The 19,943-nt window shown below is 37.0% G+C and overlaps 2 protein-coding genes across 3 annotated transcripts; both read right to left on the bottom strand.

The window, feature by feature from the left end:
- Positions 1-1,948: 1,948 nt before the first annotated feature.
- LOC114286956 (uncharacterized) lies at positions 1,949-18,283 on the bottom strand. 2 transcript variants are annotated; one of them, XM_082874997.1, is made up of 7 exons: positions 17,761-18,283; positions 17,596-17,653; positions 8,125-8,408; positions 7,784-8,034; positions 3,005-3,229; positions 2,649-2,741; positions 2,364-2,546 (listed from the first exon to the last, which is right to left on the bottom strand). In XM_082874997.1, exons 3-7 carry the CDS (start codon positions 8,405-8,407, stop codon positions 2,379-2,381), a joined length of 1,020 nt encoding a protein of 339 aa, XP_082731123.1. In that variant the 5' UTR covers position 8,408; positions 17,596-17,653; positions 17,761-18,283; the 3' UTR covers positions 2,364-2,378. The 2 variants fall into 2 exon arrangements, with proteins under 2 accessions (XP_082731122.1, XP_082731123.1); XM_082874996.1 differs by lacking the exons at positions 17,596-17,653; positions 17,761-18,283 and having other exon boundaries at positions 1,949-2,546; positions 8,125-9,904.
- On the bottom strand, positions 11,512-12,714 carry LOC114281588 (uncharacterized). Its single transcript, XM_028224100.2, has one exon. The coding sequence runs from the start codon at positions 12,712-12,714 to the stop codon at positions 11,512-11,514; it is 1,203 nt and encodes a 400-aa protein (XP_028079901.2).
- Positions 18,284-19,943: the final 1,660 nt, after the last annotated feature.

The raw sequence follows: 19,943 nt of genomic DNA, 5'->3' as shown, positions 1-19,943 counted from the left end.
ATCCATCTGTACCAAAGAAAAAGAGAAATAATGTCAGTTAAAATTGGACAAATAATGAAAAATGTCCATGAAAAGCAAGGTCACATTAGCAAATTAAAATGACTACCATTATCAAATTGTAAATAAAACAATAGCATTCTTATGTCTATAAAATAAATTGGATGAGCCACCATTCCAGATCCAATATAGTGCCACACAGCACAAACCAAACACGGCAACTGAAATTGATCCATATTGTCAATAACTCCTATCTTCCTCATTGAACCTTTCATGTGAATTAAATTAAACTCCTATTTTGGCAACCTATATTTCTAGATTGATAAATAATGAATGAATGGATGATGAACATGTTTCATTACACGGCAATATCGGAGCAGATGCAAAGGGAGATGCCAATGCCGGAAGATTGGATAAGGGGTGTGGCACTTGACTACCCAGAATATAATTCTATTGACTAACCCAACTAATTCACTCCTCAAAGGGCTATTTGGTAGTCTACTTTTGAAACGGAACTTTTTATACTTGGAAAAAAGTTAAGTTTGTGACCATTGAGTAGTTTTATTTCTAATCATTTTTATTTAGAGATAAGTATTAGAAAAAGCAAACACTAATATATTATATTATATTTATCATGCATGTATTGATCAGTGATATAAAAACTTGCAAGCAAACAAAAAATAATTTATAGCAGCTCTCTAATAAATTTGAATACATCGATGATTAATCTAAATACAAACTATAGTTGACGTTTAATTTGTATTCTTTCTTCTGTAACGATGCCATTTAACATCACCACCTGAAGATCATATTCCATCAAAATAAATACAAACACTACAATTTGCATACAACAGAATGCATGGTGTTCTCAGTCCTATATTATCTTGAATAAGGCCCACAATCCATGATATATGATTTGTAATGTATTTTTGGGAGAGTTGCTAATGTGTTGCATTAGAAATTTAGAAATTAGGCAATATTTAAAAATCAATAAGTTTCTCAATTTCACTACAGGAAGTGTGCACTTTTGCCATTTCTTAAACATTGTAATTTCAAAGCATGTGCAATTCAACATTTCTTCGAACAAAAATTGTGAAAATATATAATTTCAGAATATAGACCACCAGTTTGCTCAAAAAACAAGCATCCAGACAGATCAGGATGATTGACAGCTCAGGAAAAAGCCAGACAGAGCTGGAGCACACACTGAAGCCAGACAGATCCATCTGCTGCCCATCCAGACAGATCAGGATGATCTTTATGAAGCCAGACAGATCATGCAGACCACTAAAGGAAAAGAAAGAATAAAAAAGAAGAAATAGAGAGGAGCAGACCCACACTGCTGCCACAGTGTTACACAGCAACATAGCACAATGCACCAATCTGCTGCTGATGAAGACAGCAGCCAACTGACAGATTTTATTGATGCAATACTTCACCATGATGACCATCAAAGGAAGAGAAAAGAAGGAAAAAGAATAAATAGAGAGGAGCCAATTCAGAGCAGTTTCGGACCCCAAACGCCCCGGTTTTGCCTACTTTGTCACACGTTTATATCCTACATAACCAATCATGCGTCCTATCGAACCGTTGCTTGCTTTCACAAGTTTGTTTGATCTAGGCCGAGGTGACCGCTACGATCTCTGGTTGTTTCCAGGCTGTTTCCAACAATATTGCCCCAACCGGCTTGTTTTTTCCTTTTTTCTCACATTTTGGTTTCCATGGAACATTCACAAATTCTGGTTTAACTATTCATCCTTCGATCAGTGGAACATTACAATGCATTAAAGTTTCTTTTCTAGTCAACATAAACTATTCTGTAAATTCCATCTTTCAAATTTAGAACTAAAATTAGTTTAAAGACAACTATTTCTGTATGATATTCTCATCAAACGTTTATTTGCCTGTAATTTGAACATAAATATAATCAAATATGGTTTAACACACTTACCAATTACCACTGAGCCATCTATTGTCAAGAATTTGGTGGATTGCGATTTTCCAAAACTTGTGCCAACATGCTCTGAAGTCCAAAAAGCTGCTGCTGCATGTCCTCACGTTGTCTTGTATTCTCTGGCTCTTTCATTTGTTGCTCCTCTTCTTTTTTTTGTTGCTCCTCACGGTTGCTCTGCTGCTCTGCACGCAGTATCTCCAACTCGGATGTAAGCCTTTTCAATTGCTCGTCACGTGCTTGTGATGCAGCCGAGAACCCAGAATCACAAGAAGAAGGCTTTGGTCCAACCCCAAATCCTCTTAAGTATCCCTTCTTCTTACCAAGAACCACTCTTGATATATCCTCTTGCCTCATCGGCGTTCCAGCCTCGATAGACTCATCCCGCACCCTTGTCATTTGCTCCTATAATTGTAAAATATAAATATTGTTAGTATAAGACAAACACAAAAGTTGCATGTATAAGTGTCCAAATGATTGGAATACTTGCATGTAAATCACCGCATATAGGATCAATCCACTGTTTTGTCCTCTTGTGTTGATGAGTGTGCTTGTAGAAATTACAGAGATCTGGCAACACTCCACCATTTTCCTTCACCTGTTACTTGCCAAACACCACTTAGAACACTCCTTCAGTAATATGGTTAATTCGTGAAACAAGTGTGGATAAAGGTAATAAAATCAATGAAATACATCTCACCGCAATACTCATTGCTGCCGGAAAAGATCGCGACCCACTTGTGTGATTGTAGGGTAGCTTGCTCCTATTTTTTTTGCCGGCGTCGTAGCGACGCTACAAAAATCCACATTGTACGGGTTATTACATATATAGTTAAAGTACTAAGTCATTATTTTTGGGTCATGGTTACATACAAAAATCCACATTGTTGGTGTTTGTGACATATATAGTTAAACAATGATAACAGTACTAAGAAGCCTTGTGAAGGTGGTCAAACACTTATTTTTTATAGGTAGATAATTTAATCCTTCATTCTATATGATTTCACAGAGCTTGTTATTAATACATTATTATTATATAACTAAATCATAACATACCTTGTTTGCAGGATCTAACCATACTTCGTCAATCAAATACTTCCAATCATCTAATCTGATTCCTTTGTATGGATGAGCATAGGGATTAGTTCCCGCATCCACAAGCTTCTCCCATTTCTTCTTCATTCTGCACTTCCAATCTTTATGTAACACGTTACACTTCTTTTCCACAACTTGCTGGGATAGTGCATTGTCCTCATAATTATCCCCTATTTCAAATGTATCCTATAATCAATGCAAACCAAATAAGAAACTTGCAATTATGTAATGTGAAGGCTAAAAATATGTAGTTACAGTGATATTTAATTACAGCGAGGTGCAAAATTTAATGAAACATAACGTCACTTCATAAATGAAAGAACACATTTAAATAATGAAAATCACTTCATAAACCTTAGGTGCAAAATTTATCTACTCCTGGGCAAGAAAAAAACCAATCTCTAAACAAGTCCTCCCAAGGACTGCAAAAACTCAAATCCACAACAAAACACATTCCTAAGGATCAAGCAATGGCAACAATCACCCCTTGCACTATTAAAATATCCACAACAGGAAAACAATACTGAACCAACACAATTCAGCAAGAAACCCCTCTGCTGCAGTCCCCCAAAACAATCCAGCAGCAGGCATTTCAAAACTCCCCTGTGACACGCAGCAGCAGGCAACAGAACAGCAATAGGCAAATTTCTAACTCTATACAGCAGCAGGCCACAACATCATAACTGGGATCCTCATGAAGAACCACTGTTTGAGTGAGCTAATTCATAGCAGCAGCCCTGAGTTTGATGACCTCACACAGCTCCACCAGATCTGGTTGTGTGCCATTAAAGATGCTGCCATACCTCTGTTTCCAAATAAACCATAACACAGCCACAGTAATAGTTTTCCAGCTGAACATTTTCTGTTTTTTCAATGATAACAAAAACCATCTATATACCAAGCTTTTGTTTTTTTAACCCTCTTTTGGATTTTGTTAAACCTCTGGATGGTCTGCTCTGCTTCTCTTCTCATTGTTTAAAATTAACCTAATGTAACAAAAACCATCTATATACCAAGCTGTCGCTGCTGAGTGCTTTACCTTAATGTGACTGTGCCCAGCAGGAGGAGTGCATTGCCATGCAATTGTATGACTAAGAAGTGAAAATGTGTATGGCGTAGCAGTGTGTCTAGTTCCCATCATAATTGTCATTGCTGGGACATATAAGACAGAGCTATGTACCGTTACTAGATTGGTCATGGCCAACCAACGCTCATTTTGGTTGCATGACTCAGGTTCCGTGGTGTGGCAACTTCCTCGATGCGTATGCCTGCTGATAGGTAAGGCTGGGTCTCTCTCTGCTCGATAATGCTGTGCATGACAATTTCTGTGTTTGAATCATCCCTTCAGAGAAATGGTAGAGAATTCCAATTGGGGGCCAATTTACAAATATATTCATGGCCTTGCCGAGCACATATAGACATGAAGTCCAATAAAATGTTTCTCATCTAGTAAAATAATAGAATTCAATATGAGAGAGAAGAGTGAGGGAGAACTTCTTTGTTATTCATGAGAGATGACCCATGTGTTCTTGCATACAGTGAGTATTGTCGACCTTTTCTTCTAAGGTCATGTGACTTATGTATTGTGTATGATTGCCTTGGCTTGATAGAAGATCATGTGTGCTGTGCTTTTGAAAAGAACAATCACAGTAGCTTTACAAGATCATCTCACCCCTACCCCTTGGAATCATGTGCAGAATGGGCTTGTTTTGATGTTTAGAATTGCAGATTTTTGTCGTTGTAGTCCATCGTTTCCCACAAATGGTGCCAATTGAGTGAGGGAGGAAATTAACCCACACTAGATGATGAGGGATTCAACAAATAGATGAGCAGCACCTCAAAGATTTGCAAAACGCATTGTTTGTGCTATCCAACTTGTGGTTTGCTGGCTGGAGGGCATGAAGATGATTTAGTCAGCAATAAAGCTATGGAGAGGAAGTGTGGGAGATACAAGAGAGTGTAGATGCAGATTGAGGCATACCATTTCCTTCTATGAGTGATCAATGTCTTTCCCTAATTAGGGGTCTAGTTGAGTGAAGCCCACGGTTCTCTTTAAAAGTAAAATTTCATCCTACAATAGACATCTTGGGTTTGATTTTCTTTGGTTCTGTACAAAAGTTGGCCCCCACTTATTTGCCATCACCTATTGGTGTTTATCTGTCAGTAAGTGTGTTTGTTCCCTGCTTAAGTAGTAGGCTTTTATCTGTCTAGGTTAATTCCTTGCTTCTATCTTTCTATCCCACACTCTCCTTCCCCAAACCCACAGAGCCTTCCTATCCCACACTCTCCAGAGGTTTTTTAACCCTCTTTCTATCCCACACTCTCCTTCCCCAGGGGCCTTGAAATGGATGCCCTAGCCTTCCTCCCTTTACCTTAAAAGGCAGTAGCAAGGACATATAGACTTTAGGACCTCGCTTCCCGGTCCTCTAGGTTCGTTAGAAGGGAAATTGCTTTTTCACGAAAAATGTGTGTCTGTGAGTGTACTTTTTGTTCATTTATGTTGGGTCAGTCTATCTGCCTACATCTAAATGTATAAATGTTGGCACTACATGTCATTGTTGTACTTCCATCTCTAAATCTAGAGGAGATGCAGTATAAAACATTGTAGACAGACTTGACACCTTTTAGAAAGCTACAAACGTCTGCTAATGTAACAAAAACTTTCCATGTTAATTTTCCTACTCAATAACTAAAGACATATTCTTGATCTTTTACAGTCTTTAATCAACAGCTTGGTAATAATTTTAGTGGATCTCATATCACATTCAAAAGTTCAACTAACATTCAAAAGTCTTTAATCAACAGCTGCTGAATAGAAGCCTTAGAAGTACACAAACTTGAGTGCTTAGTCATGTTAACAAAAAACCTGTTACTTTCATCATTGTAAAATTCAAAAAAAAAAATTGGAAAGTCTGCATCAGGGTGAGCAACAAACATGAATTTGGAGACCCAATGCCTAATCCATCTATGCTTGATGTTTTGGCCTTAGGCTCTAGTGCCCCAAATTTGTGCTAGTAGTTACATTTGTGTCTAAAAACTTAATCCTACGTCAGTTTGTGACTTCAAATTCCCCAGCCATGACTTTCATGCTGATTTGATACCAATAGACCGATCATCTACATAACATAGTAAATAAAGTGAACTTCAGAATCTGTAGATTGAATGTCACAGATTCAATATTTTCACCAAACTAGAGACTCCCTTTCACACTAAACGCAAATTAACAGCCTAAAAAGTTGTTTCTTAAGCCCATGATCCTTTTATCCACAAAATAATGTGAAATATATTACGAACTAGTTTATTCAATATCATTAAAAGAGAACAGTTACAGAAAACACCACCGATAAAATCCACAACATTCTGAAATCCTCATAGAGGTTGGTATTATCCTTTTCTTTGAAAACACACTTTCAGAAGGGAGTTCACTATTCTTGAAATAGATTCACCAAGTGTCATAGTAGTTTTATTGGGCTTGTCAAGAAGAATACAAAAGAAATAATAGTCAACAATTTCACTTGCCAAGGGCAATGGCGAGCAGTGGTTCTCTCAAATAAGCAATCTAAGCATTACTTACTGCTTATTTCAGAAGAAATAAAGACTAAAAAAATACTGCGAAATATAGTTTAGTCAAAGTTGTCACTCGGCAGCAAAACTAGGTTAGGTGAAGCATAGCAGATAAATAATTTAAGAAAGTATTCAGCAGCCTCCAAAGAATGAAATAAAATATTCAGGAAATGAATTAATTTGTAATTCTCTAAGATTGGAAGAAGTGAGTCTTCTTATTAAGCCTCTGCACATGAAAATCAAGAGTTTAACAACTCTACAAATAAAACTCACATACAGAAGAACATAATTATCAAGAAGTGTGTTGCTCTTGCCTTGAAAATTTGTTTCATTTGTTTGACTCTAGCTATCATGTGCATAGAAAAGACAAACAGATATATACATGGGTGTTTATATATATGTTTGAGTGAAGAGAGAAGAATATATTCACATGATGATGCATACGAGATCTCAGTCATTAATTGGTGTGGCTTTCATACTATTCAATGGTTGAGATGCTATATGCGCCGGTGTTGCATACGTTTTTGGGGAGAAAGAGGAATACACAGAAAAATTATTCATAATTTTTTTTAGAAAGGTAGTATGCGATTCATATTCTCTCTATATAATTGGATTCATGTTGAGAATAATTCTGAAGCACACACTGTTTTTTTGTGTTGGAGAGAGAGAAAGATGAAAAAAAATTGAATGAAACAAACGATTTATTTTCATCATTGAAACTTTTAATTAAGGGGTATTGGGTGATGTAGGTACCTAATTTATTCTTACACATCAAGAGTTTTGCTGTAGTACCTAATTTATTATTTTAAAGAAAGTACTCAGTAAGATAGCTTTTAAAATATTATTATCATGTGATTCTTCTAGAGTATCAATGAAACACGATTCATTAATAATTATAATCCCCTCTTCCACTTTGATATACATAACATGTTTTTTTAATTTAGTATAAATCTATATCATTCTATACGAAATTACAAAATTAAATAAATCTACACCATGCTATATATATATATAACATTTAATAGGTAAAACTGTTGTGGAACGAGATATGCAGAGTTTTACTATGCATGACAAGCTTTCATAACCAACAAACAAAACAAACTCCCATCCTACATGCACATGAAAAGTGCACTTCTTCCATAATCCACACATACTATGAAAGAAATTAAATCATACCCGGACAGCTTGTACAACAGCCCCTTTTGTTGCAGGATCAGCAACAGTCCAACTTTTAACGCCTTGAATGGGGCACATCCTCCTAATCTGAATGCCAATCTCATTAGCTCCTGGGGTCGCTAGCACCCCTTCGAATGCATTGAATGTCTCAGTGATTGGAATGTGGAGCTTGTTCCCATTATTGTTGGCAACTCTTTTTGCTGTTGCTTTTCCAACTGTTGGTCCCCGCACTCGCCTTGATGAAGATGCACCTACATATTTGATAATGTTATTAGTGTATTTACTAATGTAAAAATATAAACAATGGATACATTGAAGGTAGATGAAACATATTTAATTACCTGCGCCACTTGTTTGACTTTGAGGAGATGGTGCCTGCGTTTCAGACAGAGATGCTTCACAAATCTCAAATCCATGTGGTGCATTAGTTTGAGACGGCGTTGGTGCAATAGTCTCAGATCCTGACAACACATTCATTTGAGACAAAGATGGTCCAATAGGCTCACATCCATCTGCTGCAAGACCGTCCGGATAATGTATACATGGATCGGTCGAGGGTGAGTAGGGTTCAAGTAATGCCCTCTTCGGTGGTGGTAAACGGCGCATCTTCTTTGCAGGTGCCATTCTATTACATTTTAACATAATCAAACGAGAAGTGCACAATGAGCACATGGATAAGCACAATTTTTTATTGTGAACACATACATATACGTCAACAGTAATAATTAACAAATAAAATAGCTAAGAAATGAACATCCATGAAAATATTAATTTCATACATATATATGAAGCCATCTACATAAATTTAATCCATCTACTAAGAAATGAAATCCAACACAGCAACGGTCTGCAGATACACAGCACAGAACAGATACACAGCCATGAGCAACAAAACAAATCAGTCACCACAGATCAACACATCAGCAAAAACAGAACAGGAACTACAGACAGCCAGCCTTTCAGTTATGTACACTACAGCAGACAGCCAGAACAGGCACTACAGCAGACACACAGCACAGAACACACTCTAAATCAAATGCACCAGAACAGAACAACAACCAGGGCAGCAGTTCACAAGTTAATATTAGACCAAACTCTCCAACTAAACGGACAGCACAGCAGCAACATATATAACAAAAAGTGTTGTAGTATGTCCTCAAATAGTATGTAGTAAATACATCAAGGTTCTATGTCACGATTTATATAGTTAAACAATGTCAAATTCGTCTTCTTCTTGCTCATCATCGTCCTCAATGAAGTCATCTTCGTCGGTATCACAAATGAAAGCATCAGCAACACCTTCGACTTGTGTTTGACTATGAGATTGTGAAACCATTGTATTTGGAATAATTTCACCTTCAATATCATCTCTACACAAAACCCCTTGATCGCCACCGCCTTCAACTTGCATACCGTTTCTGTCCACAATTGGTACAACCTCGGTGGTTTCATTTTGTTGTAACACACTATTTAGAGCATCATCAGGTAAACCATCCATCTCTGGCACATTCCATATTCCTCGATGGTGGAATCGTTCTACAACTTTCCAATTCCCACCTAATTTTGTATCATTAACGTAGAATACTTGTTCTACTTGAGCTGGGAATACAAAGGGGTCATGTTCATACCATCGACTTTTTACATCGACACTTGTGACATGTGTATCCGTGAGACAAGTCCTCTTGCTACCGGTGTTATACCATTCACATTGGTACAAAACAACTCGATGTCTAAACAAATATGTCATTTCCCAGACTTTCCTCAAGTAACCGTAGAAACGCATTGAATGACCCTCATGCTCCCCTTCTACAACCAGCCCACTATTTTGAGTTTTACGACGGTTATCACGGTCGATGGTATGAAATCGAACACCATTAGAAATGCATCCCGAATATGTGTTGACTATTGCACTAGGACCGTTGGCCAATGACCACAATTCATCCGTTGCTTCTGGCGACCCTTGATTCCGCAACTGATTTATCTACATAAGCAATATGTGTTATGTTACTTTGTTCAAGTTGGTTATAGCATAATGTGCTCACATGTTGGATAGATAGGTATGTCTTACACGTTCTTTGAACCACTTAGGAAATTCATCCCGTTGCCTCTCTGTGGTGTCACATGTACCTCCATTTTGCAAAATGTTCTTGTGTTCCCTAATTAATAAGAATAGTCAATAAGTAAGACATATGAGTACGAATAATCAGACAATACGTGTTATGGCGAAAAACACTTTTTTGAGGCCTGAAAACATACTGTAGATATTGTTCCACGTCAAAGCTATTGTATAAGACAAACCACTGAGCCATCTCTCGTTCGTGGAGAGGCACATCGGGTGCCCTACTGATTAGACCAAATGGACGAACTTTTTGAGAGAAGATGGCTAACCCCAAGCCGTGATCACCACCATCATCATTCCTTTCTTCTCGATTAAACACTGTTTCAAATCCATTAAGATACATCGAGCAGAAAGTTGTACACTCTTTGGAAATGTACGCCTCCGCAATTGATCCTTCAGGATGAGCTTTATTGGCAACAAATCCTTTTAGCATTCCAAGTAGCCTGCAAGAGAAATTTTTTTTACTATGTCCATACTACATTGCTAAAATATAGACTACCATTAAAGGTTGAAGACAGTGATATGGTAAGAGCATAAATAATTACCGTTCAATTGGGTACATCCATCGATATTGCACTGGCCCTCCCAGTATTGCCTCGCGCGGCAAATGAACAACCAAGTGAACCATGACATCAAAGAAAGCTGGAGGGAAAATCTTCTCAAGCTTGCAAAGTACAAGTATGATTTGATCCTCTAGCTTCTGTAAATCGGTCACCTTCAACGTCTTTGAACACAGTTGTTGGAAGAAATTTCCTAACTCAAACAAAGTCGTACCAATTTCATTGTTAAGATACCCGCGCATCCCAACCGGAAGTAGTCGGTGTACAAGCACATGACAATCATGACTTTTGAGGCTTGAGATTTTGCCACTGTCAATATTCACGCAATTGGAGATGTTTGCTGCATAACCATCAGGATACTTGATTGATTTCAAAAAAGCACCAAAGCCTTGTCTTTCTTTCGTGGATAATGTGTACACAGCTGGAGGCTTCACAAATGACCCATCACCACGACTCTGTAGGTGTAACTCCTTCCGAATTTTTAAATTTGCTAAATCAATCCGTGCTTTTTCTGTGTCCTTGTTCTTCCCATCCACATTTAATAGTGTCCCCATCAAATTGTCACAAATGTTCTTCTCTATGTGCATGACATCAAGGTTGTGTCGAAGCTTAAGCGTCTTCCAGTAAGGCAATTCAAACAGAATGCTTCTCTTTGCCCAATTCAGCACTGGATTTTCGTCCCTTTGTCTTTTCCTGTTATTTGGATGTTTTCCAAACGGCTTGTATGTCCCAGTCTGAATTTGCTCTAATATTTGCTCCCCTGATAACTCCAACGGTCTGCACCTAACCTCACTTTGTCCGTTAAACAACTTGCTCCTTCGCCATCTGTGGTTCTCGGGCAAGTAACGACGAGCACCTATGTACCCTATCTTACTTGTTAACCTTTGTGATGATGCGTCCTCATTACAAGTGGGACAAGCCAAATAACCTTTAGTAGTCCACCCGGACATGTTCCCATATGCAGGGAAGTCATTGATGGTCCACATCAGTGCAGCATGCATTCTAAATGACTCTTCGTTTTTCGCATCATAAGTTCGCACCCCATCCCCTCATAACTCCTTCAACTCCTCAATCAATGGCTGTAAGTAAACATCGATATCTCTTCCAGGAGTCGATCGTCCAGGAATAAGCAATGACATCATGGAGAAAGGCTCTTTCATACACTTCCATGGTGGGAGGTTGTAAGGCATTAGGATAACGGGCCACATACTGTATGATGTGCTCATATTTCCGAATGGATTGAAACCATCGGTGGCGAGCCCTAGCCTTACATTTCGTGGATCCATGGCGAACATAGGATGTTGCCGATCAAAGTCTTTCCATGCCTCAGCATCAGCTGGATGCCTCAAGATTCCATCATCCACACGTTTCTCCTTGTGCCATCTCATATCTGTAGCGGTCTTCTTGGACATATACAATCGCTTCAATCTTGGTGTCAATGGAAAGTACCTCAATATCTTGTGAGGGATCTTCTTACCCTTTCCATTGTCCAACCTGTATCTAGGCTCTTCACACTTGGGGCAATTTTCAAGATTTGCATGCTCCTTCCAAAATAGTGCACAATCATACCTACAAGCATGAATGGGAACGTAGCCCAAACCCAAGTCACGTAAGAATCTTTTCGCAGCATATATGGTCCATGGAACAGTTTCATCACACTCAGGTAGAGTGTCCTTGAAAACTGTCATAACCATATCAAATGACTTATTGCTCCACTTGTTGTACACCTTAATGTGAAGCATCTTAATAATAAATGACAACACAGTGAACCTTGTGCATTCCGGGTATAGTTTACGTTGAGCATCTTCAAATAACTTATCAAAGTTTCGCCCATCCACACTCTCAAAAGTAGCAGGTAATTCATCCCGTTCATCATCCATTGCAAAACCCCTGCAAACCTCTTCCAACATAGTAGGCAAATCATCCCCATCATCCTGATCTTCGCCTGCAATTTCACTATATATGTCATGGTGACCTTCATTCGGTATGACAGGTTCAACCACGGGAACAAGTTCCCCATGGTGCACCCAGGTCTTGTAAGAAAGAGATATCCCTCTTCGAATCAAATGAATCCTAACAACGTGGATCGTATGTTCTTTGTCATTCAAGCAATCAATACATGGACACCGAAGCTTATCCTCGAAGCCTACATTTCTCATCGCAAATTCAATAAATGAATTCACCCCTTCTTGATACTCCCTACTACTTAATCTATTTTTTATTGTCATCCAACCCTTGTCTATTTGGGCCATCTAAAAGGTTAAAGACAACCATTACAATAATTAATCTACATGATATTACAGAAAGTGTTAGAAACTACAAGATGAAATATCCTAACAGTAACAGGAAGGAGAGATTCAGGAAAATGAAAATAAAATAAACAAAATTATGCAACCTACAAACATGCAATGCTTGCTACATTAAGAATTGTTCAAATAGGGTTCTACAATTCCACACCAAATGAAACAATTTATGTTTCACTTATGAAACAAAACAATCAAAAGAACACTGCTAACATGGATACCGTAACAAATATTTTTTAGCTACGTGATCAGCAAACGAAAACTTTATTGATGAAAACAACCAAAGTATGAAAAGATCCTTCACTAAAGAGGAGCTTGGAGCTAGCACAAGCTCCAAGCTTCAGTTGGTGAGAAACCAACAAACAAAGCGAAGCAATAGAACCAACAAACAAAACAGCCAATAGCCACTGCTGAGCACAATCAGACCAACAAGGGACAGCCAAGAGTTGAAAATCAGCAGAGTAAAAGAGCTGATTCTACATACATGAACAACATTTGAGTTGTAAATAAATAAATTACACTATTAATTTGGAAAACATACAACATATCTCAGCAAGTTCATATAATTAGACTAAACACATTTAATGTATGTCGAGAATTTAGTTCAAGTAGCCCAACAAAAGCAGCCAGCTACACTCAATGGAAGACTAATTCCAAGAATATTAGCAAACTAACAGATCAGCAACACTATTAGCTGACTAGCAGACTATTACCAGGACTAACAGCTTCAACCCTCAGACCCTCTTTTTAACAGACTAGCAAAGGTAGCAGCAATAATCTGAGATTTTTTTTTTCTTTTATGGATCAGCATAGCAGAGGAACCATACAGCAGGGGAAACAGATCAGCAGAACAGGTTAGAGGAGAGGAGTTTTTAGAATGACCCAGGAAATGAAGGATGGAAGGAGAATTTAAAGGGAAGGTTGTGATCCATTCAGCACAGTCAAACATATACCAGTGGTGAAACTAGTATGAAGACTGTTTATTGTTTGAATAGTTTTGGGAATAATTCTTTCTCCCTTTTGTGCTCCAAGAGAAGTCATAAAATATAGAAAGATTCCACTTACCTTGGTAATTTTTTTCCACACAGTTACAATCACAATACTATTTGTTCTCAATCCTCCTTGTGGCCTTTTATTTTTGCTAATTTTAGCAGATGTATCAATGTACTAGGATGTGCTACAATTTTGCCTTAGTTATTATTCAAGATAAATTTTGTATTCATGCATTAGTATAACATATTTAGTAGATGGGAAACTTATCTGCACAGAAAAGTGTAAAGAAAAATTCATGTGTGGTGTAGATATTTTTTATGTTTTGGTATATAACTAGTCAATAGTCTTTCTCCACCAACAGTGATAAAGAAAAAATAATGTGTGGTCTAGATTTTTTCTGTGCTTTGGTATATAACTAGTCAATAGTCTTTCTTCACTGAGAGTGATAAAGAAAAATTAATGTGTAGTCTAGAATTTTTTCTGTGTTTTGGTATATAACTAGTCAAGAGTGTTTCTTCACCGAGAGTGATTGATGGGGCGGCCCCTACCGACTTGCAACCAAGTTTCTATTTTGTCTTGGGTACTTGATGTTCTTGCTATTTTAAGTCAATTAGGTACGTTTATAATCGACTAGAGAAACAATTTCTTCACACATGACTGCAAATTTGGTACAACAGAGTTATGCTTGATGGAAAGGCCCCTACCAGAGTGTAATGCTGTTAGCGCTAAGTCTGCCAAATGAAAATGGAGTCAGATTTTGTACTAGACAGTTCATCCTCTAAGAGTATGTCTTGGTTTGATGACTAAGACAATGATACATGAATATTTACCCCCCTTTCTTTTTACCTCCTACGTACGAACCATATGTATAAATATAGGACCTATCATATCTATAAAATAATAAGATCCACTATTATTTTTCAACGGATCATGCTAATGACAACTTATGGTCTGTCTTTATGGGGAGGTAATACCAAAATAGTTAGAATACTAAGCACTTTTTACATATTTTGATACATATTTAGCACGTATATCAAGACTATAACTAATCATTGGGTGATCATTAGCATAAATTTTTGTAAATATGGTGTGTACATGGTGTTTGTTGTGCCGATCTGCATAATAGGCAAAAAAAAAAAAGAAAAATTATCCAGTGATAAATCAAATCTAGGTTGAGGTAACATGTGTCGCATATTATAGGAAATATTAGTGTGTAATAAGCAAGGAAGCTTGGAACTTCCATGCATCTATAGGTTAGACTTTAAGTATTATGTTTTTTTGACAGTATCTTCTGTTGGTAATGGTATTGGGGTCTGTAGGGCCCTGGGAGGGTTAGGCTATGTGTGGGAAAGAGGCTCAGAGGAAGGATAGGGAAGTGGACATAGAGATGACAGTTTGAATGGGGGAAACACTAAAAAAAAAGTCTAACCTATCAACTAGATTGCCTTTGGAGTCTTAGATCCCAGCACTGGGACAACCCTAAATGATGCTCTCTCTCTCTCTCTCTGTGTAATATTTTTTAATATGAGATAACTTTTTTGTGCCAAACAACCTACTATTGTGGAAATCATTACCCCATTTGCTTTTGTTTTTCGAGCACTTGATGAGCACCCATTTTAATTCAGCAGCTAATTTTGAAAATTACATCATTAAAATTGTTTTTTTACTAATTACTTTAATGCATCATATGTTGATTTTTCATCTCAACTATTTATTTAGTGTCCGTCCCAATTATTGGTGTTGGCTACTAGTTTCTCTTTCCTTTCTTTCTTTTATATATTATGATTATTATTATTTGTTAACCCATGCAATCATTTCCTAAAAGTCACAACTTCACAGCCGAAAAAACATAGATGCTAATTACTTTGTAAGTGTACAAAACTCCCACTCACAATAGAGAGAGTTTACAAGAGGTAAATAGGTAATATGCATATAAAAAATTATCTTCATAACACTTAATTTGCTGGTATCATGTTTCGTATCATTTTATTTGAACTAAGAAATGAAGATCGACACATAAAATAAAAATAAAAAACAACCAATCAAGAGCACGACATTATGAATGGCTATGAAAAATACAAATATATAAATATGTCAACTCCGGTTCAAAGCACGACAAAATGGTGTAAGTTGAACTCTTACTTATGAGGCAAAATAAATAATAACTATATATCTTGTCTAGATGTCCCAAATGAGATGTAAAGTAATGGCTCATAATATATATATTAAATCTTGCTACAATTGTCTTCCCAAAGCTCTTAATGAGACACATAACCCAACCATTTTCTGGGATCCAAAAGAGAGCTACATAATAATAATACTTTTGAAAATAATTGGCAAAGGTAGCTAGGATTTTTATGTTAGTTTTGTTTTGTGTTCCGATTTTTATGTTAGGGTTGGAAATTGGATTTTGTGTTATAATTTTCGATAGTTATGATGTCTTGCAGATCTAAAATGGATGTTGGGATTGTTGTTTGGTTGCCGGCTCCTAATGGCAGTGGAACGGTGGTGGGTTGGTGGCTCTGTTTGTGAGTGAGGAAGGAGATGAAAGAAAGGCGAGAATAAAATGTCTATCTTGGCCTTGAAAACCAATCACATGACATGCTAATTTTCCATCCAATGTTTCTTAACCTAAAGTTTTAGTTGGACCAAAATGACACATAATTCAAAATCTAGGATTAAAATTCAGTCAATTAAAACTACAGAGAGCAAACTACAATGACTACTTGCTCGTAATTTATCATTTTTATTTTGTTGTTATTGAAGTTTGACAAGTCTCATTGCTTTTATATTGTTTTCATTTTTTGTTTCCTACGTAAAAATTTCTTTGCAAATTTAGAAAACAATTTGCAAGCCTTTCTTAGCAATCATAGGATGAACAATATAAAAACTTGATAAGTAGTTCAAGGGCTGAAAACTTAAAGCTTCAAAACATCTTGTACATATCAACATTGAAGATGAAAGATAAACATATACATATTCTACCCTTTTCGACATGATTGTGTCAGGATTAGGGTGTTAAACTAAAAAACATAAGACCCCATATGTTTAGGATTTGTCTCATAATTTTGTAATGTATCACATTTGATTCAACAATAAGGGGATTATGTTGTGCGGACAGATTAATACTCCCTCAAAACCATGGGTTAAATTTCTCAGGGCCTTGGCATAATTAATTTCGCACGAGTATTCGTCGGATTAACTTTCCTCCATCCCAACTCTTACTAAACATAGTACTGTAATTTCATAATATATATAAATCTATCCAACATCCCATGGTATGAAAAAAAATCGGATCCACGATATTACTTAGACCATTATCGTTTCCCTTAAGAGTAAACATGACTGTGAACTTGCTAGCACAATGGGAAAAGAAACTTCAAACTGAAAAATGATGAGCATATATGGTAAGTCCAACTTGGCTAAAATAAGATGTGCTACCCTGTCTCTTCTTAAAAATTCAACTCCAACTTCTAAAGGATGGTATATACGGTAAGTCCTTGTACAGCCTGTGCCTCATTTAAGGGTACTTAAAAAATCTCAGGAATAAATCCTATTAACCAACTAATTTGTTCTGAAATCAAATTACAAATAAATTACAAAAGCACCCAAAAAATTATATTCTCATTAGGTATATTTCCCAATATAAACAGGGATACTTAAAGAAATAGGAGCAAAAAAACACTACAACATCACAGATTGGGGGAGTTCACAAACAATCCCTACCAAATCTTATAATCGACATATCCCAGTACCAAACATCAACACAAACATTGACAGTGAGAGGGAGACACAGGCAAAGACTGAGTTCATGAGAGTGATACAGAGGATTTATACCTGAAATTGATTTTAGGACGAGTTGAAGATGCTCCGACAAATCGCGATGGTGAGGGCCCTGGTGGGTGAGAGATTGTAGAACAAGACGAGTATGAGGAATCAAAGAGAAAAAATGAGAGACAGATATATAAACCGAGAGATACTATTATAAGTTCAAAAAAATACCTAGATGAATCAGAAATCCCCAAGACGAAACAGAAATGGCGAAGAGGGACGGAGGCGCAGATGGTGGGGAGGCGCAGACGGAGGACAGCAAGGTTGATGGTAAAGTGAGGTGATTGGCGCGAATGAGCTTTGATCGAAATCGCCTGAGGTGTGAAAGAGGCGCGTAAATTGCATTTTTGAGGTGTGTTTGAATTAGTAAAGTTATCCCCTACCAAACTGATGGTCGGGTAATGAATTTTGATACCAAAACAACGTCGTTTTGGTATCAGCGACCACATTTTTTTTAGTCGCTAAAGTAGCATACACAGCTCCCTTTTAAATGTAAATCTCCGCCCAGATTTTTGGCGACAAATAGTGTAATTTGGTCGCAAAAAATGACTTATTTGCGACCAAAAATTTTAGTCGGTAATAATCTGAATTTTTAGCTACCAAATTTATTTTTGGTCGGCAAATGGAATTTTTTTGCGACCAAAATTTTTTTGGTCGGCAAAAGTGGTCGCAAAATGTGTAAATTCTTGTAGTGCATGCATCCAAATCTTTGTGACCAAAGGTGTACACAGATTTGGGGGGGGGGGGGGGGGCCCAAAGACAAGGTTAGGACTTTGACCTCTGAACCCATGCACCACAAAGCGGTACATCTTTAATGGAGGATTTTGTCTATATATCTGGAAGTAAGGTCACTCAACAAGTGTGTGGAAAGGAAGGTTAAATAGTGTGTGTTCAATGGTTATTAGTGAAGGGTATAATTGTACCTTTTAGTGTGTGAATTGAGAAAACTAATTAATAATCAAATTAATAAGTGTGTATACTGAGAGAAGATGTGCACTGAGGTAATTAAGTGTATAGAAATAGAATTTTCCATTGTTTTTCTAATGCCATCTCCTATGGGGGACTACTAATCCTATCCATGGAGGCCTATTATAATCCCAAGGTATTGTGAATTCCCTTCCCCATTTTACAAAAACACAATATTAGTGAACCCACATTCATCCTAATCTAATCCCATCACCTATAACCCAAAACAGACGGACCCATAAGGTCAAGAGGATATGACTCATGGTAAGGTGTACACATGCCAATCCTCTTGAGTCTACGAAAGCCCACCCAACCACTAATATGCATTACGTGACCAAAATATCCAAACCACATGCCAATGAACTTCCTTTTATTACGAAACCCATTGGGAATCCAAATGCCTAAACTAATATCCCACAAGGTCACATAATACATACTAGGATTGTTTGAAATGATGAGTCAACACTTGATTTGAAGAACTAAGAAACCATATCCAGAAAATGAGTCCATGCAATACCTAGTCCCGTCATCACTAAAGAAAGGGTTACCCGGCCATCTTGCCCAACCAAGCGGTTGTGACCTCTCTAATCATTACTCATAAGTTCATGGTTTAAAATTTAAAATAGAAAACAAATAGGAAAATAAATAGTAGAGAAATACAAGAAGGAAAGGAAACAACTAAATAACAAGAGGATTCACATACTAAAAATAGAATACTAAAGAAAATTAAAATTGGACCTACATGCATAATTCCATATTGAGGAAGAATGGATGTTGTATAACTACTACTACTTAGAAACAAAAAAACTTATTCCTCTTAGAATAAGTTTCATTACAAATATTATATAACATTATCAAAAAAAAAAATTCTCAAAATATCAACTACTTTCTCATATCAATTTCGGGCTTCGCACTTTGATAGGTCTTCAAAAACCTTTCGATGAGTACTGAAGTCTACATAGGAACATGAAAACCCAAGCACTTTAGAATGCGAAATCCCAACCCTGATCCTATCTAGTTCCCACAATTCATGCTTCTACAAGCAATGCAAGAAGCTGATTCTAGGAGCTTCTATTTCCACATACCACTTTCTCTCAATTCACACACCAATTTTCTTCCGGAAATCAATTTCCAAATGAAACTAAATGGTTTCGAACCATATAGTTTCGTTCGGAAGTTGATATCCGAACCAAAAAAGTGTATGCACTGAAAAAAATTAGTGTGTGGAAATAAAAGCTCTCCAAATTTCATGGGCAGAAGCTTGCCCGGTTGGATTCAAGCCTCCAGATCTGGTTAAAGCAAATAAATACAAAGCTAGCTCCATAAAGTAAAAATAAATAAATATTTTCGATCCACAATTGATTTTTGCTACACAGGGACTTCCATGC

The sequence above is a fragment of the Camellia sinensis genome, chromosome 6 (assembly GCF_055761805.1).
Source record: "Camellia sinensis isolate YWXY chromosome 6, ASM5576180v1, whole genome shotgun sequence".
In the NCBI taxonomy this organism is placed as follows: domain Eukaryota; kingdom Viridiplantae; phylum Streptophyta; class Magnoliopsida; order Ericales; family Theaceae; genus Camellia; species Camellia sinensis.
Note: the sequence above shows the minus strand (reverse complement) of the source record. Positions and strands in the feature narration are given on the sequence as shown.

Excerpts from the sequence above, each read along its gene's own strand:
- LOC114286956 (XM_082874996.1), bottom strand. The coding sequence starts at position 8,455 with ATGTGCTCATTGTGCACTTCTCGTTTGATTATGTTAAAATGTAATAGA. Across the intron at positions 3,230-7,783 it reads CTGTTGTACAAGCTGTCCGG|GATACATTTGAAATAGGGGA; the intron begins GTATGATTTAAT and ends CATTGATTATAG. Across the intron at positions 2,547-2,648 it reads CGGCAGCAATGAGTATTGCG|GTGAAGGAAAATGGTGGAGT; the intron begins GTGAGATGTATT and ends GGCAAGTAACAG.
- LOC114281588 (XM_028224100.2), bottom strand. The coding sequence starts at position 12,714 with ATGGCCCAAATAGACAAGGGTTGGATGACAATAAAAAATAGATTAAGT.